The sequence below is a fragment of the Tyto alba genome, unplaced genomic scaffold (genome assembly GCF_018691265.1).
Source record: "Tyto alba isolate M040663 unplaced genomic scaffold, T.alba_DEE_v4.0 Super-Scaffold_27, whole genome shotgun sequence".
Taxonomy (NCBI): Eukaryota; Metazoa; Chordata; class Aves; order Strigiformes; family Tytonidae; genus Tyto; species Tyto alba.
In genome coordinates this window covers 22,936,299-22,963,020 of record NW_024881301.1, presented here as the reverse complement: position 1 = coordinate 22,963,020, position 26,722 = coordinate 22,936,299, and the positions used below count along the sequence as shown (strand labels likewise).

Here is a 26,722-nt window from a genome sequence, read left to right as displayed (position 1 = left end):
GTGTCTTTGGTGTTGAGCTGGCAGAGTGGGTGCATCATTTGTGTTCTGGTGCAGGCCAGTAGCACGCTGTCTCCCCTCTCAGCTCCTATATGTGAGACTGTATTCATGCAAAGTCTGTTCTGGAGTCATTCTGCGCCATTGAAGTCTAGGTAGAAGACAGGTGGATGTACAAGGGATATCACCCAGTGTCTGTCTTGGTTTCCAATACTTGCAAACTGTGCCACTGCAGATTGAGCTGTAGTAGCAGAACCACCTGCTTTTATACTAAGGGTCTACCATGGTGCAGATATGCTTGAGGCTACAATACTGTTTGATATTTTGACTGTTGCGTTTTCTCTTCCTGGAAAGGCACGTAGATCAAAAGTACAGCATACGTCTTTGTTAAATGCTTACATTTCAGTTAAGTCGTAACCATTAAGTTCATAAAGCCAAAAAGTGTTTCCCTTTTCCACGTTTTGGCATGAACACCCTTCCTGAAACTGAAAATCTCAGAATTAGTAGTTAGGCAATGCAACCATGTTGTCTTGTAGATGACATCCTGACTGTCCTGGTTTTGGCTGGGATAGAGTTAATTTTTCTTCCTAGTAGGTGGAATAGTGCTGTGTTTTGGATTCAGTGTTGGATTTGGTATGAGAAGAATGCTGATAATACACTGATGTTTTCAGTTGTTGCTGAGAGATCCAGGACTCTCCAACTACCCCTGTCCTGCCTGTGTGCAGGTGCACAGGAAGCTGGAGGGGGGAGCAGAGCCAGAGCACCAGACCCAAACTGGCCAATGAAATATTTCATATCATGTAACATCGTGCTCAGTATATAAAGGAGGGTCAGCCAGGAAGGAGGGGTTCTCTTTCGCTTCCAGGATTGTGATTTTGGGATCTTGGTATTTCGGGATCGCTAGCTGGGAACGGGCTGGGTATCAGGTGATGAGCAACTACATTGTGCATTACCCGTTTGTACTTTCTTTTATTCTTATTGTTTTATTCTATTTCAATTCTTAAACTTTTTTTTATCTCAACCTACAAGTCTCCCTTTACCCCTCTGATTCCCCACCCAGGGTCAGGGGAGAGTGAGCGAGTGGCTGTGTTTGGCTGCCAGCCGGGTTCAAACTACAGCAGAGGGGTTACCAGTATACTGCCTACCAATACCCTGGGTTGAAGGCCTGCATTTGGAAACCCTACATGGCACTTTGAGTCTTCTTTCCTTCTCTGGTTTGCAAAATATTGCAGAAATTTACCACAGCATTACTGAGAGAGCTTAGTATCTACATATTCTGAACATGAAGTTATTAGTATTTATGCCATGTGTAAGTCATGTCCACAGGTTGAGGCTTATTTGCTCATATTGTAAAGGTTGACTCTGAACTGAAGGGTGACTACACTTATGTTAGTGCAAGTTAAAGTGTTTTTTGTTATTTGATTTTCACAGCTCTACTCTGTGTTCTGAATGCAGGTATTCATATTGTGCAGCATTCTGTAGATAAATGCTGTGATTTTGTTTTTTTTGTCTTGTATACTGTGAGTGACCAGTCAGCAAGTAAAGAAGTTGTAGCATTATATGTCAAGCTGCAATACCCTTGGTTCCTTTCTTAATATCCCTTAATTTTGTCTTTCAAACCTCTGTAGGGCAACAGGGTGGTCCTGCATAATATTGTGATGGTGAAAATATGTTTCTCATTCCACATGTGTTTAGGAAAAAATACATAAATGGATTCCTGTATGCTGTTCATGGTGCTTTTTGTCATTGTGCAATAATGACAAAATCCACGTGATTCCTCACAGAAGAAGAAACACAGAAGAGACTGAAACTAAGGATCAATTTTTTTAGCCGTTCTTTGCTGGTTTCAGTCACCTAAAAGTGTTGCTGGGTCAGGTTAAAAATGTCAAACAGGAAAAACAGATATAGATACAATTTAGAGCTTTGGTAGTTGCTGCCACTATAAATATGAGAAACAGACATTTTGGTGGCAGAACAAAATTTTTCAAGTACCCAATGTCAATTATGAAGACTTTTAAAATGCTTATTGGTTTTAAAACTTAAAATTTTTCTTCTACGTAGTTTAATTTCTACCAAAGTAATGTGTATTAAAAGGCATAATATATTTTTTTGAAATCTCTTTTATTTTCTTCCCCTCTCCCCCCCCTTAGCAACAAGTATTGTATGACATCATCAAACAGCGTAGACCATCTTTTACTGAACTTAACTTTGTGTGACATAATGGTTTCACTCGCAAGCACTTCAACACTTCAGATGGATTCTGGTTGGCTGGACATGATAAGGAAGTTTGTGACAGATACTCTTCAGGATGGCAGCAAGCTGAATAGCAAGCAGGTGAACAGACTGCTTGGTGTAACTTGGAGACTAATGCAAATACAGCAAAACAAAGGTAAGATATCAGTAGTTTCTGAAAAGCAAAACTATGCAGTGACAAAGAGCTTGAGTTATTTTAGCATTTTCAGGTCACTTCATCTTATATCCTCAGTTGTTACTTCATAATGTACTTTGTCTAAAGAGGTAAATTGAATTTCATGGTCATATCCCTGCATGTAGCATTGAACAGTGCTTGAGTTTTAGAAATGCTGTTTAATTCATACCGTTGATATGCAAAGTATTAATATGTTTGTGTACCTCTTTTCTGGTTTTGCTTCTTACAATATTCTTATAAATGGGAAGATGAGTTTTCTTCATTGAAAAAAAGAATTACTAGGATGTAGAAGTGTGTAATATTTTAATATTCCAGTCCTTATTTAAAATCTTTAATGTAGCTAGTACTATACCCTTGAGTACCGTCAGATGACCATGCTAGTTCTGTGATGACATAAAATGCCAAGATAGTTCTGATGGAAGCTGCTGTAGAATATTTTCCAAGGTGTTTGATGTGAATCCTTTTTTAAGACAAAAGATATTCCCAGTTGTGCCTTGTAGAACTGGTACAGTATTTTGACTTACTTTTTTTTTTGCTTTCAAGGGCTACTTGGTTATGTTTCAAATGAGACCTTGGTTGACATGTCTGTTAAGTGATTGATGTAGGATTTCTTTAAGAAGATTTCTTTCAGTATATCTATATCTAAAAGTGGCAGGAGTCTATTGTGTCTTACCAGTGTTGCAGAAGTGAATTCCACAGCCATGCAGCCAAGTAGAGTTCATAGAAAATTCTTTGCCCTTAGCAGCAAGTTTCAGTGTTAGTGTTGTAAGATGAAAAGATGTCTAATGTCCCTCAAATATATTTTGACAGTTAGTTATATCTCCTTTCAAATTAATTTTAATTGGAAATTTGTCTATTCCCATGTCCCTGATCAGAAAGATAATAACTAATCTTTCCTATCTGCACTGAAGGCAAATAATAGTTCAAAGTCAGAGATATGCCTGTCTCACCAGCTGAGCTAATGCAGAAGAGTTGCTGCTCAGGAAAGTAGTTTCCAAACTATTGTTAGACTGTTAAATGAGGTACTTCGCACTTTTCCTTGTAATGAAACACTGATCTTTATTTTTTTTTTTTTTGTCTACCAGTCTTTTACCAGATAGTGGATAACAGCTGATTTTTTTTTTTTTTTTTAACCAAAGTGGCCATTTTAGTGCAATAATTTTCCTCAGGAATGCAGAAAATAAATGAGCTTTAAAAAAGTTTAAATGAAGTTGTGAAAGATTAGTATGTATGGATCTTGTCTGCTGATCCTATAAAGGTTCAGGAATTTCACTGAAAAATGGTAGGAAATTATTTACCTCGCAAATCTGTATCTGTTTGTAGACACTTTATCTCATCCCTTCAAGATAACCCTTGTGCAGTACTAAAAGCCTGGCTAGATGTCAGATTATAATTCATTTACTAGCTGTAGAGGGAATACAGCTTCGACATGCTGGAGAAATGGGGTGATGGTTCAGTACGGAGAAGCGCGAAGTCCTGCACCTGGGGAGGAGCAGGCCCGGACACCTGTACGTGCTGGGGGCTGATCACCTGGAGGGCAGCTTGGCAGGAAAGGACCCAGCAACAGGCCTTGTGGCAAAGAAAGGCCAGTGGTGTCCGGGCTGCATTAGGAGGAATGTTGACAGCAGTTTGAAGGAGGTGGTTCTTCCCTTCTATTCTGGAGTATTGTGTCCAGGCTCCCTGATACGAGAGAGACATGGACATACTGGAGAGAGTCCAGTGAAGGTCCATGAAGATGATGAAGGCACTGGAGCATCTCGCCTATGAGGAAAGGCTGAGAGAGCTGGAACTGTTCAGCCTGGAGGAGGCTCAGGGGGCATCTCATCAATGTATGTACATACCTGAAGGGAGGGGACAAAGAAGAGGGAGCCAGACTCTTTTCAGTAGTGCCTAGTGACAGGACAAGAGGGAATAGGCACATTCTGAAACAGGAGATGCTATCTGAACATCGGGAACACCCTTTTCACCTCAAACCTCCAGAGGTCTCTTCCCACCTCAACCATTATGTGATTCTGTGGAAGAAGAAAAGCTTCCTTTCTTTTTTTTTTTTTTTTTTTTTGATGATGCTCTAGAAATTCTGAATTGTATTGTGTCAGATAATACTGCAAAAGATGGTATATACCAAAAATATAACTCTGATTTGTTTAAAACGTATCTGATATTTTGATTAAAGGCATGGAAGGGTATGTATTGTTTAGAAGACAAAAAGAAAAAATGAACCATTACAGTAATTTTTTTTAGAAGACAGTGAAAATCAAAACGGGGGAAATTTAGATAGAAAAAACCAAAGAGCTAATGAATGAGAGATTAGATAAAACCATAGTCAACCTCCTGCACGTTGTGCCACATAAGCATGGTGGTATCATTGCAGTCGCGTTTTTCAGGGTTGCCTGTTTTGAGTAGCTGTTTGTGCTGGGATGAAATGCACGTATCCACCTTTTTCTGTGGATGGCTAGAAGAGCTTCAAGCTATAATGTCTGAAGATGTCTCTCCATTGTTTAAGATCAAACTCTGGATCTGCTCTCTGTAATTAGGAGATCTGCTACTTACTTGCATGTCTCAGGTATGACTTTAGCAGCAGCCTGCCTGCTAGTTGTATTTTTGATAAATTTTCTTTGAGTAACAAAGCAATCTCAGTTCAGAAGGAAGCTTTCTGTGTGCCAATTAAAACTGAAATATGTTAAAAGTCATGAGGACTTTGGCAGCATTTTGGAAGCAATGTGGACCTTTTAAGTACTACTTTTTTAAGAATATTTTTTTTAATTACTTCAATTTTTAAACTTGTTATGTTCATATGAAGCAATTAAAATAGTAGGATCTGCTTTACTAAACATGCCATAGAGTGTTATTGGAAGATGGCTGAATGTTCTACACACTTAGAATATTTATGTCTTACTATATTTGTTAAGTTAGCTAAAAACTACATAAAGGTATAATTGTTATTCAGTTAAGAATAAGCCAGTGTTCTCTTTAAGAAATGCTGTCCAAAATGAATCTGCACCTGAAGAATGTGTGAGTTGAATACTTTGATGCTCTTGATGCAATGAAAAGAACTTAATAATGTATCTTAATAAAAATACGTTCAAATATTTGATGGATTTTTCAGTTGACAAATATGTTAGATTGTGACATCTAAATGGCTCCCTGTGTTATGCTTGAGTATGACCATGCCTTTTCAGCTACTTTTTATAGCGTGTCTTTTAGTGAGAATCCCTATACAGTAACTTAAATACATTCCCCGGTAAGAGTTTTATTGATGAAGACCAGCCCCTGACTGGATCTGGAATCATTTCTAGTGTGGAGCATTCTTGTCTCTGTGGGCAGAAGTAGCTTCAGTCAGTGTGGAACACAAAATGTTACCTGTTTTTGAATACATAACTTAAGACTGCTCTGTACACCTGGATGGAGAGACAAAGGTTTCCTAGTCTTGGTTTACGAAGATAATGAAGTGATTGCTGCTACTTAAGTATGTCTTGACAGCAGTGAATTCATTGGGACCTCAAACTTTCTGAGACAAATTGCATCAGGTCTCATACCCTTCATGTATCTCAAGTTTTCAAATGCTTCCCCCTTCTTTCCAGGCTTGTCTTCTCTGAGTTCTGGTATTTTTCCATGCTTTGTTAATTTTGCATCTAGTGGTTTAATCTGGTTTCCAAAGAAAATGTTTAATCTGCTTCTCAGTTTACTTTAATGACTTCTGCACTTGCTGGCTGGTTTTAGCCAACTTTGTCATAAGGGCAGAACTTTTGTATCTTGTTTTAAGTCTGGTGATAATGCATAGCCGATGAGAGTTTCAGAGAAGGAAAAGTTACAGTGGAGTTTAACAGTTCCCTTTGCAGTGGCTTGCCACTGGCCTCTTGAGGTATGTATTTTCTGGTTAATTAGCAAATGTGATTTGGAGCCAGTTGGTTTGAAGACATAGAGAGCTGATAAGGCTGGCATGTGTGGCAGGAAGAAAGGGATAGAACGGAGAGAACTGAAGGCACTGTGACAGTGAGGTTTGGGGGGAGTATAGGCGAGGAGAGGATTGAGGTTACTGCAGCAGGGGAAAAGGATGCAGAAAATAGCTGTGGAAAGCAGGAGTTTATTGCTTTTTAGCTACCTGGCAACTGTGCACTGCCTTGTCTTCAGGAAGTTCCGAAGTTTTCACTTGCATGTTGTTTCTGTTCTTTTGTGTGGCTCTTTCACAAGCTACACAGGAAGGTGTTATTTCAATGGTTTTGAAGTCTGTCTCGTAGATATTTTAAAACGTTTTGGTACTTCCCTGTGGAGTTAAATGTAGATAGTTGCAGGTACAGATTATAACTCTTCTGTGTATGTGTGTATATATAAAATCAGAAGGTTAAGAAGCAGTACTTCAGATTTTTATATGTTTTCTTTCTAGTGGCAACAGAACCCTTGATAAAAGCAGTATATACACTATACCAGCAAAGGAATCTACTCTTTCCAGTTCGTACACTGCTTTTGAAATTTTTCAGCAGAGTTTACCAAAAAGAAGATTTGAGGACTCAAAGAATAAGGTAAAAAACATTTGCATATTCTTTTTTATTTCAACATAGTGTATTTGTTTCAGAAATTAGAATACTGAATTTCTGTGTAGATGTTCTGAAACTTCATTCTGAATCTGTTTTGGCACTGTGTCTCTGCAATTTGAAAGTTTAGGTTCTCTGTGATTAAGATGTGTATTAGCTTAGTTGTCTTTTTTCTTAAGTACTAGATAAATTAAATTGTAAATCATTAAGATCTAAGTACACTGTTATGAGCTCATTGTTACTGACTGTGTGGTAGTCAGTAGTTGTGTCAAGATTATGCAGCTGTAGCCATGAGGCATTTCTGTAACTTCAGCCCGAGGTCCTGGACTTGTGACTTAGTTGTGCCGTAGTGCCTTTGGTTGTTCTGGTAGTGCCTGTCTAGCCTTTTCTACTTATTTTCTTTAAGAAAGGTATTCTTCTGTTGTTTTGGGTGTTTGCTTGAAAAGAGACTAGATTTAAGAAAATGCTCGTCCTTTTGGGTTCCCAGTTTCATGCATCTATTAGATATCTAACTTGCTTCAAGTAAGAGGAGGTTATTCTCTTTATTGCTGTTATTACACTTTCTCATCATAAGATTTGTCCAAATTGTCTCCAAATATTAACTTTTCCAGAAGGTATTTTTCAGCCAAATCATCTGGTTCCAGCTACGTAAAATCCTTAAACATAGACTACATCAACCCCACCTTGTTTGAGAACTGCAAAGGGACATAAGATCATACCCATGATACTTGTTTCTGCTACTAGATGAAAATCAAACCTCAGGGCCCCCAAAGTACTGGAATCCACTAGCAGAGTCAAGCTTCGGGGAAGTTGTTCTCTTCTGCAACTCCTTTGCTTTGTTAAATCTTATATTGTGGTAATGCCTGAGTACAGATAATTAGATCTACATCCAGAAATACCTAACACTATCCTCTGAACATAGATAATTTGAAATACAGACAGGAAAAAGGCTTGCGAACACCCCATTTTCCTCCTCCTTTCACCTGGGATGAGAGATCTTTTTTCATACTGAAGTCCCTGAGGTTATATAACCACTGTTTTCTGTGCTTATCTGGAATTCTTGTGCTTCTCATCCAGTTTCATGTGATCATCTAATTATCTAGAAAGCTTTAACTTTCTATCTTTAGACATCACAAATAGCAGTAGTTTTCCTGCTGTTCTTCGTAGTCTTTTACATGGAATTGTGACATTTTAGTAACAGAAGAGTGAAATCTCAAAAATTCTTTGCAAAAATGGTACTTGCACTTATGTTTGACAATAGATTTCAAGATGGCTTAATGCTTGTGTACTGTACTGATCCATTTCTTTCCTTTAGAAACAAGTGGGTTTTTTAATTACTTCAAGATGTGGACTGCGCAGTAGATCCTGGATGACATTCATGTTATTCCATTGTTTGACATCATAGCTCCTTCAGCCTTCCTGTGACTGCTCTCCTCCAGTTTTTATTTTTTTTTTTCTCAGAAACTCGTTAAGAGCAGTCTAAGAGGAGCAGAATTCATGTGGGAACATTTTTCAAGGACATTTAAGTAAAACTGTTTATTTTTCAGGTGTCTCTGATTCAAAGGCACTTTTGGCCTATTGGTGCCCTTTGAAAGAAAACTTGATTGATTTATTACAAGGTTCAGAATTAATATTTTGCTCTTGATGCTAGTTGTATTCAAACTTATTGCTACACATGTGCATAGTCATTCTGTGTATATATGGATATACTCTGTGTGTGTATATATATACACTGGTAGATACTTAAAAGGCAAGAATTACTTTCACACAGTATTCTTAAGCTTCCAACCATTTGAAGTCTGTACTTTTTACTTCACAGAGCTTCTGTGTATTTAGTATTACTGAGTGAGTGGATGTCTCTATTGTGAGCTTTACTGGTCATTCATTGGACCAGTGTAAAACAAGAGCAACTGCAGCATCCTCTGGCAAGGAGTGATAATGTTCAGCTGACAACCAACTTTCTTCTGTTTTCTTTGATCCTGGCTCCTTCTAGCTTCTTTTGATACCAGCACTCAATTATGTGGGAAGAGGAAACAAACATTTTGTTTCCATCCACCATTTGCATGTCAAGTGATTTGAGACCTCTGTTGAGCCTACCTCAAATTTACCTATTTCAGTTCTTCTCCAGAGTTTTCCTACTGTTAACTCAATCTCCCTATGCAAGGCCCTTTCCTCTTATATCATGGATACTTAGTTTCCTTAAAGTTTTTGGTGAGGAATTGTTGTGGTTTAGGCCTGATTGACAGCCAACCACAATGCAGCACCTCTCTCTCCCTTGCCCTTCAGCAATGAGAAGGGACAGAGAGCCAGGCTTGGGGTTCAAGATAGGACTGGGATGGGGGAAAATCCCCCTTTTATGATCATGAGCAAAAGGCAGACTCGTTAGGGGAAGAAAAAAAAAGAACATACATTTATTACAGACACTAACAACACATAACAGAGTAGGACAGTGAGAAGCATTGCCACATCTTGAGAACACCTTCCCCCCACCCCTCCCTTCTTCCCGGGCTCAGCTCTGCTCCCGATATCTCTACCTCCTCCCCCAGTGGCGCAGGGGCAGGGAATGGGGGGTGCAGTCAGTGCTGCCACTTCCTTCATCTTCGGTGAGGGGAGCGTCCAAAACTTGTTACCCCCTGCTCCGTCGTGGTCCCCCTCTCACAGGAGACAGTCCTCCACAAACTTTCTCTGACTTGAATTCCTCCCATGGGCCGCAGCGTTCCCCACACTGCTCCGTCATGGGTCACTAACTTCCTCCGACTGGATTCCCTCCCACGGCTGCAGCCCTTCCCGAGCTGCTCCGGCGTGGGACTCCCCCGCATGCTGCAATCCTCCCAGCACTGAATTACAGCAGCGGGGCTGCCTTTTCCCATGAGATCCCGGCCTTCTTCGGGCACAGAACCTTGATCATCCGACCAGGAACAACAGGCTGTAAATCAATGTCTGCTCCACCGTAGATCTCCATGGGTGGCGGGGGGGGCCGCCCTGCCGTCTCCCCACAGGATACAGGGGGGTCTCTGCTCCGGCACACCTCCCCCCTCCTTTCTTCCTCCGTTCCTCCACTGACCTTGGTGTTCATGCAGCTGCAGCAACTCCTCCTCACAAGTCCGACTGCCCGTCACCACGTCCCTTCTTAAATACGTTATCGCAGAGGTGCAGCCAATTGGCTCAATTTCCCAAACAGAGGTGGAGCTGACTTGGAGCTGGGGGAGCTTCGAGAAGCTTCTCACAGGGGGCCGCCCCGATAGCCCCCTCCCCTGCCACCAAAAAACTCCACCACTCACTCAACCCAGGACAGGAATTTTGCCAGGTCTTTTGAAAATGAAGTAATTTTTATCATCGTTTTACTAGTGTTGTTGACACCTTCAAAGACCTACTTTGAACTTCTTGATTTACACTCAGCAGCTTCTTTCATGTAATCATCACTTTAGTAGTAAGGTGATAAAATGCTTTTGGTTTATTTGATTTGATAAGCCAGAATGTCATAGAAATTGTAGCCAACAAAAGATAGGATTGGTCTATAAGACTGTTTCAGTTTGAACTAAAAAGGGTAAGGGCAGATCTGTAATTGTGGCTGTCAGGTTTTAAAGCTCAGCACCAAAGACACTTAAAGGAAAGAAAAAACCTAATTATTGAAGTTTCGTGAAGTATGAGCAGGCCAATTGATTGGAATGGGAAAGGAGGTCTGGAGAATCAAGTCATAAATACAAATGAAAATTTGTCTTAGGCTAGGGAAGAGCTTGTCCAAGGTGTGTTTTTGTTGTTTTCTGACCAGTTTTTAAGGGGTGTTTCTGGTAAACAGCACTAACAGAGAATGGGGAAAAATGAATTGATAAGCAAACTGGTTTCATTCCTGTTTTTCTGACAAGAATGTCAGAAATAGCAACTCCTAAATGTCAAGCTGATTTTTTTTCATAGGATGTGAAAATAGCAAAAGTTTCTTAGCCATCACACTATAGGATAAGGGAAGAAGTGGGTCTGAAATGAGGATGAATTCAGGTTGTCCTTCAATATAAATATTATCTTGTCACATTTTTTCAGTAAAGATTATTTTGTGTCAAACACAAGGGATGGTCAGAGTCCTTAGATATGGAAACAGCAGTGCTGTAAACAAAATTGAGTTGAATGCTGTTAAATGAATGCAAAAGAGGAGGTTTAAGTAAATTTTTTTCCAGAGACTTGGGAGAACTGGTGTGTGAAAATGCAGATAGTAAGAACTTTGCCTATTACCTTTAAAGGCAGGTAATGCAATCTGGATTTGGTATAAAAGATGGGATCTCACTTAATAGGAGTGTGTACAGTGGGATACGGTACATAGGTGACAACAGCGGGAGTAGTAAAACTCGAGAGAGTCTGCTTATACAGTTCCTCAGAGCTCTTGAAGCCAAACTTCATGTTATCATTAATGACCATCACACAAAGAAGAAGCATGCCAATAGAAACATTCGTGTGACATATAGTTCAGAAGCATCACCTGAACAGAGGAAATGAGAAATACATCAGAAGAATTGGATTACCCGAGGGAAGAGGTGCACTTGCACAAAACAAAAATTGGTTCACTTGGCAACTAACAGGCTTTTTTAAATGTAAAATTCAACTAGTTACAAGCCATAATCATTCTCCTTCTATACGCTGCCTGTGTACTAAAGATGGTGGGTAAAAAAAAAAAAAAGTATAATTTTTAAAGATACTAAGCTATAGCAGAAGGTACATGGAAGTATTTGATACCTTATTCAGTTGACTTTATTTGTGGTTACTTACGCCCAAGAAAGCTCAAACTGTAAGAGCAGCAGGGGCAACCTAAGCTATGGATTCCTTCCACTCTGGTTTGAATTGGCCAAAGTACCTCTGTTGTGCTTTCTTGAGGCTCGGAGTAGAGTCAATAGAAAGCTCGATGTTCCAGCAGAACGAGTATGATCTTATGTAAAAAACCTCTTTAAATTTAGCAAGTGCAAGAATCAGGTGAGCTGAATGTAGTGAAATCCATGGGCCAGATACAGATACAAAGGGATATATTGGAGGGTGCTGAGAAAGTTGTCTTGTGAAAGTGAGGCCATTGTCATCCACGAAGGCCCATGGTGACTGAGGGAGGTTCTGCATGACTGGAAAAAGACTGCTATTAACCCGTCTTGAAGAGAATCTGGGGAGTTTCAGGCTGATGGAGCCTCAGCTCGGTCCCTGGAAAAACCATGCAGCCCTTTGCTTGGAATTAATATGTGAACATGTAAAGGACAAGCAGGTGATGAGGAACAAGCTAGCACATACATAAGAGCAAATCGTGCTTTACCAACAGGATCACTTTCTGTGACAAATGATGAATGGCTGCGTGGACAGGGAAAGGGACACGATACACTTTGTTAACAAGGTTATTTGGTGCTGTGTTCCACCCGCTGTGGTTTTTCATTCTGCTTTAAGAGGTATCTGAATTGACAAGCAAGATGTCAGCAAGTGTAGAATTGAATTTTAAAGTCTAGTACAAGCAGTAGTAGCTAGAATGGGGGGTGGGGTCTGGGTTCAGTGGTATTGAGGGTGTCATAGTCTCATGGCTTTTTAGCCTGACTTGTAACTCATTAAATACCAACTGATAAAACTAACGATAAATGGAAATGTTGCCTTGACAGCGTATGGTCAGTTCACACAAATACTTTCTGAAAGAATTGAGAATATGCAATGCAAAGCCTATGTATCGAATAAACACTTCTGATGTAACTGTAGTCATACGTCAGTGTACTCAGACCTTCTGGTAAAATACTCTCAGCAAATCACAGTATTGCAGTTGATTGTGATTTAATTATACCTGACATTAAAGCAACTTAGTCAAGACTGGAAAGAGGAAGTTTATGGGGTTTTTGTTGTTTGGGGTTTGGAATTTTTTCCTCCCAACTGATTTTTTCCTCTTTCTTTAGAAGTCGAAGTAAAGTCTTATCTCGTTGGTTGGCTGGCTTGCCTCAGCAACTTGCTCTGCTTGGCCTGAGAAACCCTGAGCTTTCAAATCAGCTGATTGATATCATTCATTCTGCTGCTTCTCGTTCGAACAAGGAATTACTACAAAGTTTACAAGCCACTGCTGCTCGGATATATGGTAAGACTTTTACACTACAGCATAATGAATTTTGTTAATCGCTTGGTAGGGAAGTTGCAGTATGTGGAAAATACTGGTGTTTCCATGCACAAAGTCTCTGTGTGGGGGGCAGGGGTGGAAATTGGTTCAGTCCTGTGTAATGAAGGTTAAAATGAACTGTGTGTATCATTTCCTAAAGGCTAGTTCAAGTTAGCAGGACTCTAATCTGATAGACTAGAAGCTTCATTTTATGAGAAATCTGTTTCTGGTAGTATTGCAGCTCTTTCCCTCTTTCCCTCTTTCCCTCTTTCCCTCTTTCCCTCTTTCCCTCTTTCCCTCTTTCCCTCTTTCCCTCTTTCCCTCTTTCCCTCTTTCCCTCTTTCCCTCTTTCCCTCTTTCCCTCTTTCCCTCTTTCCCTCTTTCCCTCTTTCCCTCTTTCCCTCTTTCCCTCTTTCCCTCTTTCTTTTCCCTCTTTCCTGTTTTTCTTTTTTTCTTCCTTCCTTGTTTGTTTTTTTCCTCCCTTCCTTTCTTGTTTGTTTTTTTCCTCCCTTCCTTCCTTGTTTGTTTTTTTCCTCCCTTCCTTCCTTGTTTGTTTTTTTCCTCCCTTCCTTCCTTGTTTGTTTTTTTCCTCCCTTCCTTCCTTGTTTGTTTTTTTCCTCCCTTCCTTCCTTGTTTGTTTTTTTTCCTCCCTTCCTTCCTTGTTTGTTTTTTTTCCTCCCTTCCTTCCTTCTTTGTTTTTTTCCTCCCTTCCTTCCTTGTTTGTTTTTTTCCTCCCTTCCTTCCTTTTATTTATTTTCTTTTCCCTTTCTTCCCTTCCCGCTCTCCCCGTTAGTCACGTTGCCCTCCCCGCAGCAGGCGCTGCGGGCTGTCCGCTAAGCAGGAGCAGCTGGAAAGGCGGGAAGAGGGGGGTGGGGGTGGGGGGGTGCCCGCGGAGGGGGTGGTGGTGCCCGCGGGGGGGGGGCGCGTGTCGCGCGGGAGGGCGCGCGTTGTGACCCCGCCCGTGTGCCGGCAGACCCGCTAGATGGCACCCTGGTGCTGCTGCCGGCCGAGGCGCAGCGGCGGCTCGTGCAGCTGGTGTACTTCCTGCCCCGCCTGCCCGCGCCCCTGCTCGCCGCCCTCAGCCGCTGCTGCATCATGGGCAGGGTGTCCGCCGAGCTGGCCGCCACGCTCATCGGGATACTGCACATGAGGTACGCCCGGCAACGCGCCGCTGGATCTCCGCGGGGGTGGGGGGGGGGGGGACAAAAACAAGCAATGCCACCAAAAAACCCAGAGAAACGCCTCCCTCCCCCCCCAGAAACCCCCACCAGTGTTGACCGTGTATGCGTTAAGCATGAACTTTGGTTCCCACAAAGCAGGTGACAGCGCATGCAAGAATTGGCATCGTGAAGAAAGCTAATGCTTCCATCAAACTTTACGCCTTTCACTTTGACTGTCTTTACACTGATCGGTTTGTGTTTTGTTTTTTTTTTTTTTTTTTTTTTTTTTTGTTTTGTTTTGTTTTGTTTTTTTTTTTTTTTTTCTCTCCAAGGCTTGATAACAAAATCACGTCGGTGACCCGTAAGGCACTGAGCACCCCCCACCCAGAACATCATCACCAGTGGTCTGTCTTCTGCCACTGAGTGTAGCTTTTCCTTGTAAATACTGCAACCTCACACTGTTGGTAGTGAAAAATAACCAACCAGTGTGTATGCTTATCTTCTGCTGGCTTGAAATTTTTTTTAAATTTGCCTTTCCTATAATTACCACACTTAAATAGGCAAATCATGGTCACTAGGCAAGTGTCTTGTTAGAAATTGCTCACACTCTTGTTTTTGTCCTGGCTCAGAAGAGGGTAAGTTTGTCTATGAAGTCAGAGAGGATTCTGTTGACTGAAGTGAGTAGAGAGCTTGCTGGGATTTCACAAGGGTGTTATGATTTGCTGCTTCTGGAGAAAATACACTTGCTTTTCTCTATTGCTCAATATTGTTGAACCTTGGATAAATAAGCAAGAACTAAGCTTATATGAATTAGACTTAAAGTGATTTTTTTCTTAACGCTTTTTGGAATGAAGCTTTTTTTAAAATATGATGCAACACAATGTACTGTCAAATACAGACCTGTTCATATTAGCTGTATAACATGTGAATAAGATGACCAACATACAAAATAATAGTGATAAAATTTATAGTATCCTATATATAATGCATTACCGCTATAAAAATGAAATTTGAGTTTTTGGAAACTGGGCCTCAAATGCTATTTAAAAAAAAGTAGTTCTCTGCCATATACTAGAAATCCAGTGGCAAACCATAACCAATTCAAAAGACAGTAGTTGTAAGAACTAAAAGTCAATAATAAACACTCTGCTTATTTTGTTGTTAGGTCTTATCGGATTTTCAGTGTGGGAGATTTTTATAGTAATAGTATAACTGCTTTCTAAAGATCAGCAGAAAGCTGCAGGTGGGCTGTGGGCATTTGATCCTTTTGGCAGAAGATGCAGCTGGAGGGCAGTGTTGTTACTAAAAGTGGGTTACATCCTGACAACTGAGGAAGAGCAGCAACTTCCCCATTTCCAGAGGTACAAAGGAGGTCTTGGTTTTAATTTATGGCCTTTGGAACATCTTTTTTTAAACTAAGTTGGATTCAAAGTTTGTGCATTATTTACTAGAGAGGTCAATCCAAAATAACTAGATGGGGGGGGTGTGGGGTGTGTGGGGAAAAAGTGCTGATGTAGTTATATGAGTGTAGTTCCTTGTATTGATAAGCCTTAACAGTCCTCCTTTCTGGAAGTCTGTAAGTTCTCATGAAACTTGGAGAAGAGATATTACTCTTGATTTGAGTGTTGTTTTTCTTTGAGGCTGTTTCCACTTCATTGAGATGAATCATTGTTAAAAACAGTAACTTGATCAGTTTTCTTTAGAAACACATCTGAAAATAATGCAAGTCCTTGGAAAGATTAAAATGCGTCTTTTATAGACAAAATGAATGCAACAGCATTGCAAATACATTCTCACCTATATAGCCAACTTCGAAACTTGTACAAACTTTAAAGGACTTCTCAATGACAAGTTTTTTAGCTCTGGCTTAGCTTCTTAATGTAGAGGTGAAATCTGTTTTGTGAAAGACTACCTTTTTTTTTTTTTTTTTTTTCCCTTATCATTGTGACCATAGGCTTTTTTTATGCTAAAAACTTCATCCTACGATGCCTTAAAGAATTAGAGAAACAAGATGATGTTGGAAATGTTTATGGCTGCTGAGGGGAATGTCCAACAAACAAGTTGCTTTGGCAACTTAAGCATGCAAAGATAGGCAGAGAAGTAATAACATTATTAACTTCTCAAGAACAGAGAGTCTGATATATTTTCTCCTTGGAAAAGAAGTTGTACAGTTAAGGAAACAGTAGTTTTTCTAGATATGAACCTTAGCTAGGCTTTATGAGCTTCATAACCTGTCACTGCACACAGGGTACATGGACTAATTTTCCATCTCTTATCAGAAAAGCCAAGCTGCGTTACTGTGTCCAGTTTTGTGGCTTGCTTTTAGATAATGGTGTGGACAAACTGGATTGAGTTTAAAGGACAGGAGACAAAGAACAATAGTCTGTAAATTATGATAATGGAGAATGACTGACAAAATGGCATTGTTAGGCAAATAAGTCTGGGAAGGAGGGAGAACCACGTGTAAAAGGCTGTTGAAAAGGAATGGGAAAAGACAGTTTTAGCAAGTTTAGAAATATAGACCTCAAATGTCAGAGAAACGTTTGGTTTGAGTGATAGCAAAATTTTCTAAAATTGGAAATACATACTGGAATAGGCTGTGTAGGAAGAGGGTATAAATATACTTCACTGGAGATCCTTGAAATCAGGTTGGATAAAAGTATATCATAGACTGCAGAGGTAAAGCCTTGAAGGAAGTAGAGGGACTAGGTAACTTCTGGTAATCATTGACAGCTTTTGCAGTGCTTTGGAGCTAAACATGCAAGTTTTTGAAACAAATTGTGCTATAACAAAATGTATATAATTTCGCAGTTCTGTGCCACAGTCTGGTTCAAGGTATACTTTCTGTAGTTTTAGATTATGATAGTTTACAAATCAGTCCTTTGGGAGACATCATTTATGAGTAAAACAGATGTTGTCAGTAGATGGCACTGTTTTTCTTCCAGTACATTCATATTCTATTTGATGAAGGGGAAGTTTTTATAAATTTCTTCTATGCCACCTGCTTATCTGTCATGCTTTAAATAGATTGCATTCAGGAGCGTCAGAGGCTCACTGCTGTATTTGATAATTGTTCGCAATTTCTTTAAAAGCCTTTATTTCCGCGTTATTCTTGACTGGCAGAGCATGTACATTTTTACATGTATCCAAGAATGCACATACATACCCATGTATATTTGCCGGGGAGAAACTATGTTAAAAGTGGATTTGATGAGAGTACATATGGATGATAATAAGACTGTTGCAGTTATTCCAGAAACAATTACTATAAACACAAGGAACTCATGGCTTTTTTTGTATGTGTGTAAGCTGTAGAAGTGGATAGTAAGTGTATCCAGATGTCTTGAACTACAGCCCTGTGATGATATCAGGTGGTAACATTAAATTATAATTATTGCATGTTAACTTTTAGAACTTTTTTGATGATTATAAATTAATTTTGAAGACATTCAATAGTTCCCACTTCTTAATTTTTGCAATGGTGACATCAATAGCCAGGTGGTCTGCAGGAGCCCATTAAGTGGTCCACGGTGGTCTCTGTGTGCTGAGAATGAACATGACGTTCACAGTGTTTCTGTGTATAATGGGAAGGTTTCTGAGCCTGGGAAGGTGATCATCTGTACTGTTAAATTATTAGGATGGTTCCTGTCATGCGTTTGGTCCATATTCGCTACAGCTTTACCAGTTAGCATAGGCCAAGGAGCGTTATGAAAAGAAAGCTGAAATGCAGCCACCCCATTTTGGATGCTGGTATGAACATGTAAAGGTTTACACTAATCGATCCTTGTGCCAACCAGCAGACGTTGCTGCTGTTTGGGTCACCGGGGCAGCTACAGCTGGTGATTTTCAGGTGAAGCTGAGGAAGTGGTGTCTTGGCTTAATTTCTCTACTGTTTTCCTCCAATGCCTGCCTTGTGCCTACTGTGTGGGACCCGGGATGTAAGTAACTTTAATAAATTCAGGCAGGGAGGGTTCTGGGAGATGGAAGCATACCAGGGTTTTGGGGTATAAATCTTTCACCCTGCTCCTATCCATACACAAACAGGTGAGAAAAGGTGTGGAGCAACACAAGCGAACAATCTGACTTCAGACTGAGAGAAATGAGAGGTAGCAGCTTCTTAGAAGGAGACGAGTTCTCTGAGTCTGCCTCTGAACTTAATTTTACAGAGATGGATGGAAGGTTGTAGGAAGTATTTTAGAACAACCCTTCATCGAATCTACTGTGTAGATTTTTCTGTGGTCTTCAGGTGGTACTGTGATGTATTGAGATGAACCATTCATCTTGATGCAGTGTGCCACATTTCTAAAAAAAAATAACTTCAATACTTATTTTTAATGATTTATTGGAATATCTGGTAAATAATCAAATAGTAGTTCTCTGATAATTAAACAGGAATGGTTTTAAGTGTTGAGTAGAAATATGTAGCATTTGACATGAGTGGACCTTTGAAATTCCAGTCTTAGCTTCATCTTGACGGTGGAGTTCTGGTGATTCCTTGAGGATGTGGATACGGAGAAGTAGACAGTTCTCTTCAGGAAGTGAAGAAATGTTTTTATCATTGATGGTCTAGTAGGGACTAAGGTCATAAACTTTAGCAGTATTGTAGGTAGAGCTGAGAAGAATTTTTCATGTAATTCGTCTGTGCCTGATTTCTACGTTTGTAGGTCAGATGAGCTACTTCAGAATACTTTTTTAAAGGGCTAGTGAGGCATATGCTTATTTTTTGAGTACTTTTTGAAAGACTGGCTTTGAGGCAAATCTTTTTGTCAGATATGAAAACATTAAATGTTGAAAACTCACCTTCCTGTATATAGTAGATTGTCTTGTTTGTCTGACAAAAAGGAGGTCTGCTGTTTACATACCAAAATCTGTACTGCAACAGTTGCAGAGGAGCACCATTTGTTAGGCTTGATGTTTTTGTTTGCTACTTAGTGTCTTTGTGGTGATTGAATGGCAGATATTCTTGCAAACACATTTCTCCTTTTTTCCTTCCCTTTTGTATAAGGTAGGATTCTTAAAATCATTAATATATAATCTGAGTATTTACTGGGGTGTATTCTATTCTATGAAATACAGATTAAGACATGCAGATTATGAGACTGATCAAATATATAAACTAGGAAGTTAGATCACTGACTTTATGGGAAAAGTTCTCTGTCTCCTCTTAACGTGTCTTGAGGTACATATAAGGAAAACCTAATCAGTGTGATTACATAAATGCAATTTATTTATGTGTGTTAGTAGTTAGGATTTTTTTAGAACTTTTTATCCATTGGAACAGTATGTCTGGAAATGATTACACTGTAATAGAGAATTGGACAGATAATATTTCACTGCCTAGATAAAAAACAATGGGAGTTAATTTATGGCATTTCTCTCTTGAAGTAGTGTGTCCATCAATGAGATCTCCAATGACTTCAAACGGCCATTTCTTGTTCTTGTGGGGCTCTTTCCCTGCTGGGGTCTGGCAAAGGGTTGTTGTTTCTGTTGCAGTTGAAAAGGAGAAGGGTGAGAACCATAGAAATAAAAGCTGAGAGCTCTCTCCCAGTGAGGCATAAATTGTGTGGGAGTTCCTAGTCTTCATAGGTTTGAGATAACTCCAGGAGTAACTTGCATTCTGCTTGTTCTAACTGTAAATGGACTCTTTTCTTAAGAGGTAGGGCCTTTTAAAATATTCTCTTGCTTTCCAGATAATAATGAGGGAGCTCAGCTACTATCTCACCAAGCAGGCAGGTGTGCTTGTTGGTTCCTGCTATCCTCATTAAACCGGATGTTTAGAAAGAATTGGCATGGGTGTTTTAACGTCTCTTTGGCTTAAGGTGTAAAATTCTGTCTCCAAATATACGACCCAGAGATGCTTTAGGGTCATAATAGAGTTTAAAGTTTTCTATAGGTATTTTCTTTGTAAGTTAAATACTGCTTTAGTCATCCTACTTATGTGATCTGCAATGTTTGACAGTGTATCTTGCAGAAGCGCAGTAAGAATGTAAAATGTACATAACAAAGAGCCTATGTACTACTCCATTAAAGACTTATTGAATGCATCATTGTAGACAAGAAAAAGAAAAACATTATCTTCTCAAAAAGTATTTGCAAGCTGGAGAGAACTTGGAGAGGATATTGTAACCCATTATTTTGAATAACAACACTGATAGAGCAATTGCATACAGTAATTCTCATACAAATGAAAAGTAGAAAAGATTTCAGAACAGTGTATTTTTTTTAAAGGAAGACATAAATAAAATAAGAATTTTACCAAAAATAAGCTAAGTTCTTATAAAAAAAAAACAAAACAAAACAAACCACACTTTAAAGTCATTACAAATGGTACAATGGAAAGTCAACACAGTACACCTTGGAGAATAAGTCAGAAAGGATACATGTATAGGAAGGTGTAGTAATGATGAATGGGTTGCTAAGAAAAATGTAAGAATAGTGTGTGTTCATCATGAAGTGCTTTTTCTGGCTATATTTTCCCACCCCGCAATTTGGAAACAAAAAGGAAGGAGGGAAGTATTAAAAAGGTAACAAAAATGCTTAAGGCACTATTGAATATAAACTAAAAAGAGTGTGCTTTCAGCATGTTGGCATTTTCCTGACTGGGTGCCACTGAGGATGAAAAGATTGATCAGTTTTCCTTGCTGTAAGATCAGAAAGGATCCATAGTTCTTGGGAAGAGGATCTTGGGGCGGGTTACAGTGCATTCCTTCGTGCACATCTGGTCAGTGAATTTCCTTTTACTTCCTCACTGTTATGTAAAGGTCTAGGACTTGAAAGTGGGAGAAGGCTAAGCTTGTGTTTAAGGACATGGCCCTCTAAATTTGTCCCCAGGTGATTGATTGTAGTTTGATATTCCTAACTAAGGGGCAAGGAATTATGTTGCTGCACTTACAACCACACCAGTCAGTAAATGCCGTTTGCTCATTAGTGAATGTTTCTCCTGATTTTTGCTCTCGCTTATAATGTGTAAGCAGTTCTTCAGACAACCTTTGCAACCATGAAGCAAGTGAGTAGCTGACAGGCTTACTTTTAACAATGTGTAACTCAAATTGTTGTTTTCTTAAAACAGGGTTCATATTTTTCCCCAAATCCCTGGTAATTCCTTGAAGATATTTGTTGTGTTTTGCTACATCTTGAAATGGAAACGCTTGATCCTTCAAAAGAGATAATGAAAGTTAAAAGAAAACACTCACACTAACAAACCACTGCCTACTTACGGTAACCTGTTAGAAGAAAAGGAAGATAAAAACTTTTCACTTACTCTCACAGTTTATGTTCAGGACCTGTGCCACCTGTAGCTAAGTTGGTGTGAATGATGAAATGGGTACAGGGTTGGAGAAGTATACAGAGCTGGAATTTTTATTTTTTTAAGGATTTCAACATTGGTTTGTGACAGTCTTGGTTTCCTGTCTCTTCAAGAGCTGGTATGGAAACTGAGGGTGCTGATCCTTGTTAAGTGTAACACGAAACTGATTTGATCAAGTTGATGCAGGAACCTGAATTTTTATACTTGATTGCAGTTGCAAGCAGTTGCATTTCAATTTGACAGAAATTAGTTTTCATTAAAGCTAATCAGGAATAAACTGTGCCAGAGCTGAGATAAATATTGGCGCAGGTCTTTTTAGTGTTTTAAAAGAACATATTTTACAGTAGTACAAGTACATGCCTACACTGGGGGAAAATTTTTGGAATGATTTTATAACCTAGAATTAAAGAAACAATTGTGGGAGGCCTTGGTTTAAATCTGTGATGAATAGTTGATAAAATAAATTTAAAATAGGATCACCTACCACAGTCTAAGTTAAGTTAGGTTTCTCAGGCTATTCTTTTGCAAATGTTTAAATAATTCTGTAGAGCTTCGGGGACACCTTGCAATAAAATATTCTCTATTATGGTGGTGGAAGCACTTTACTGGAAGGTCAAAGAATCGGATTTTAGTTTCCTTGAAGAGAATACCCTCGATCTTACACTTACTGAGTTCTGTAGCCTTGAATTTATGAACAAAAGGGTGATTGTATCAATGCATCAAAAGAACTGTGAGTCTTGCATTTGCTTTTTCTTCTATTTTAAAAATACTTGAAGACTGATCTCAGGGGTTTTTGAGTCATTACACGTTCTTGTATTCTATTGCTCAACAACAAATCAAAAGCCCAACCCAAATTCTAAGCAAAACTTGCTGTGCTTGGTAGGTGCATTGCTGTCTAAGTTGGAGTTTGAGTGGTGTGTTTTACAGGAGGACAAGTGGAAGGATAATTTCTAAAATGACTGCAGCAAGATTCAGCAGAGTTCTACCAGAGACTTCTCAATTCCCCAGAGACTCCTTGTGACTACATAAGTCAAAACCAACACCTTAAACCTGAACCAGAAATCAATTGGTAGCTAGTTAGGTCAGGAAGCACAAAGATAATAGTCTGTCATTGAGAAATAACCACTTCTGCACAAACTGTAGTTCTTTTATTTTGCAACTATGTGATACAGCCTAAACCAAAAATAACAACCGTGTGAACAAAAGTGAGGTCTGTCTGGAGTTAAAATAAAAGTTAGCAGCAAGTGATAAAAGGAATGCATTGCACAGTTGCTGTGACTGAGAAATATTTGCTATGCTAATGACAAGAGAAGCAGTGATTTTTAAGTTAATTAGATTCAGCTTTTATTTGAATACCATTTGGTATACAGAGCAGGTTACCTAAAGGTGCAATTCTAAATCTCAGTAGAGAGGTTTTCATGGAGAGCAGGTAACCTTATGGAAATTACAACACGTAATTCATCATAGTTAATGTGGGTTTGGACTAACTGACTGGAAAGGTCTCACTCATCTGCAATTTGATAACAGGTTCCCATTGTCAGTAAAAAAAATTATTCAAAAAGGGGCGGTTATCATATGCTTATTACCTCTTTTCCACCTATAAATCAGACTTTTAGTTAAATGTCTAACGTAATTTACAAGCATCTTGAAAATACATTTTTAAAGTGCACAGAGTTCTTGATTATCCATAGTAGTCTTAATATATTAAACTAAAATTTTTGAAATAATTTGTAGTGTATGTGTAGTACATCAACATCCGTTCTAGAATTAAATTTCTTTTGTTATGTGTTCTTTATCTTATTTCTGATTTACTATAACTTGAACCTCAGAATTTAAGCAGCTTTAACTACATTATAGACATTTGGCTTCTAAGGTAACTGAGGCAACTGGTTAGACTTGTATTTAAACAAGCTTCTCCTATGCTGTAGTGCTGTTCTGCTTGTAATTGTAATATTAAAAAGTCATTGGTTTTGGTGTTAATTTGTTATGATATATCTGTGAGATCCTTGTTGAGACTTTGATTACATGATCTTGTGTTACTTTTCCATCCTGCTTTCTGTATGGAGTGCATCATGCTTAAGGGAGGAATGTTTGCTTAATGTTATCCTTTGTCCCATGTTGTTTCAGTAGAAGGCTTCATGTTTTGTTTATTGTATTATGTCCCGCTTGGAAAACAAAGGGATTCTCCTCGCCCATGGAATTTTGTGTGGTGCTCAAGTATTTTTGTAGCTGTAGGAGATGAGGAGGTGATATTTTCCCACCTTACAGATAAGGAACTGAGGCAAGGAAAAAGTGTCGACATAGACATGTACATAGATGTACCTGATTTGTCAGAATATCTAGCATTTTCTATCTTGAAATTAAGCAATTGACTTCAATTTCATTGTAAGCACAAGTGGAGCAGTAGAGATCAGATGGGTCTATGTGCTGCTCTTAAAGATATATGAAGGTGTATCACTCCAAAGCTGTTACTGCCCTTTTTTGTCTTTTACTTACTGTTGACCTGTTGAAGGGTTAGTGATAAATAGCAGAAAGAAGGGATGAGAGAAGCCTTCGCTGTGAATAACGTGTGTTTATTCTACAAGTAAATGAATACCTCAGTTGATGATACTTGGAGAAATGTGTTAACAGACTCCCTGTCCTCAATTTTAAAAAATATTTATCTAGCATCTCATAGTACCTCTGCGATACAGATAGGAGGGTGATCCAGTATAATGCCTAAAACCTACTTGTTTCCCTGAATTTGTGACCTAATCCTTTCTTCTACTTTTTTTAACTATCTCACGCCTCAAACACTGTGGATGTTACAGGTGATGCAATAAATAAGGCAGGAGCAGGTCAGGCTGTGTTATCCTTCAGTGCATAATCCTGATCGATCCATTCATCCATGATTTGAATGAGGCATAGATTTTTTTAAGACAAAATGTGACACATAATGTTATCATACTATAAGGCATATGCGCAAAGAGGCCAAGCTGAAGATTATAGGCAACTTTCTGTGTCACTTTCTAAATTGAAAGCTAGATTATTTTTAACCTTAATGCTCTTTTTTTAACACTGAGGCTTCTTTTATGTATGTAATAGCTTTTGCTTTTTTAAAAAAGTAAACTGCAACAGAATTTGGGGATCTTGGTTTTGTGTGTGTCTCAGTGTAGCTCTGCTTGTAGATGAGACTCAGAACCATTGAATAGCTCTGTCAAGGGTTTGTACCTTGCACTGCCTCCATTTTCCTGGGGCAGAATAGTAGTGATTCTCTCTGCTTCCTCTTATGTCCACGTCAGTGCATTTAGCTTGGCATGCTGTTAGGATGCTTAAACGCATGTCCTGTTTTGTGAATGTGCAGATAATCAAATGTGGGTAGAAAACCAAAACTGCTGAAGTATTTGAAAAATTTATAGACATTTAGCGATACTCTTCAAAACAATTTTTCGTGTCCAGGGATCTCCTGAAACTATTGCAGTTCATGTGTTTGCTAGCCTGCACTGAATCTGAGTTTCTGTTCAGTCTCTTCTGGAGTTCATGTAAAATTCTTGCATCCACTGGTCCTATTGTGAGGAATTTGACACATCTGCTAACTGTCGCAATGAAAAATATTTTTATAGTTTATTCTTTTAAACCAGATTCTGTCTAGCTTTGTCGCGCAAGTCCCTACTCCCTGAATTTAGGCTTATCACAAGTTCTTTCCATGTTTTCTGTCTTCCTGCCCAAGATTTTTTTTCTTTATTTTTTCTTTATTTTTTCCCCAATTCCCTTTGCAGCTTGTCATCTGATGTGTCTCTTCCAACCTCTTGCATTCCCACCTTTTTGCTCAGTGATTGCATCACAGTTTGAATTTCGGTGTCCAGTAAGTCCTAAATTCTCCTGAATCCCTCTTCATGCTTCCCAGTGCTTATTTTGGTGTGAGGGATCCCAGGTCTGACTCGTCATCCCTCTGCATTGGGTTCAGGCAGCTCCTTCCCCTATGGTGAACAGAGCACAGGCTTCAGTCTATTTTCTGGTATATGGATTTAATTCTTGCGTGAATGTTCACCGTATGTAGACTCTCTGGGAAAATGGGTTGCAAGACCTCTTGCTGATTTAGTTGAGTATGTGTGAAATCCCTTTGATGCTGTAATGAATCAGACTGGGGCCTGCTTGGAAGGAGGGAAGAAATTATCCCTTTTCCTGGGAGAAGACTACTGGCCATGGCCAAGGAGTGTATCTCTGGAGAACTCAGTGTTGGCAGCCAAGTGTCCAGCTTGCAAATGGAGAGAGATTGGGACTACAGGTTAAGGAAGGGCAGCAGTGAGCCAGGACTCAGAGGAGGACCAAAGGCTGCCTAGGAGCTAGAAGGGACCATGCTGTGCTGCCTGCACCACAGAGTCACTAGGTCACCTGAAATATGCTTGGAAGTAAGGATTTGCCATTAAGGATACAGTGTGAAGCGGGAGCTTTATTTTATAAAGCCTTTATTTGTTCTCTCTCACCTAGTTGTGAGTTGTTGGGATTTTTTGTTCCCCCTAGCATTAATTGTCCTACGTGGTAATCTAATTAAATAAGTAAATCATGTTGGTTTTGGTGTGTTTTTTTTTTTTTTAAAGAAATTCTGAAATTAGTTGGGTGGGTTTTGTTTTTTTTTTTTTTCTCCTTTTTGAGTAGCTCCAGACACGTGCATATTTTAACTGTCATTTTTGTGGATGCAGAAATACTGTAGATGGATTTTCATGGGGTGGCAAAATGTATATGCCTGGCACAAGGGTATTCCAAATTCGATACTTTTGCACCCAAAACCTGGAGCTGTAAAAAATTTCTGAAAAACAAGCTTTCCAGAATTTTGTTACCCATGAGCTAAGCCATTTTGGCTGTTAGCGAAGAGAAATTAGGAAAAAAAGTGATCTGAGGCAGATAGTTGGCTTGGAAAATTGCATTCAGAAGCTCTGAAATTTCACAAGATTCTAAGAGCAGAAAGCAGCAATCTCTTAAAGCAAAGATCCCTAGTCCACAATGCAAGTGCCAAGAGCAGCATACAAGTAAATTTGAATAATATGCATTTTGCATAATGTGATGTAGGTCTGAGCCGCAGCCTTTTGCGGAAAGCATGTGTGAGATGTACTTGTTCCCAGCTCCTGGCTTTCTCCTGGTTCTGTGCCAGGACACAGGCAAGACACTACCATTAGGTGGTCAGTGGTGTCTGCTTACTCTGAGTTTCCACAAGCACCTTCGACT

General features: G+C 39.3%; 1 protein-coding gene across 4 annotated transcripts in view; it reads left to right on the top strand.

Annotated features, from left to right (window-relative positions):
* Window positions 1–26,722, top strand: part of TEX10 (testis expressed 10) — a 62,832-nt gene that overhangs the window by 13,816 nt on the left and 22,294 nt on the right. For all 4 annotated transcript variants that reach the window (XR_004408773.2, XM_042798119.1, XM_033004317.2 and 1 more), the window contains 4 exons: window positions 2,145–2,383; window positions 6,807–6,942; window positions 12,858–13,033; window positions 14,025–14,202. Coding sequence is in view for 3 of the 4 variants with exons in the window: in XM_042798119.1 (XP_042654053.1) it covers window positions 2,145–2,383; window positions 6,807–6,942; window positions 12,858–13,033; window positions 14,025–14,202 (729 nt within the window). In the remaining variant the exon portion in view is untranslated. The remainder of the gene's footprint in view (window positions 1–2,144; window positions 2,384–6,806; window positions 6,943–12,857; window positions 13,034–14,024; window positions 14,203–26,722) is intronic.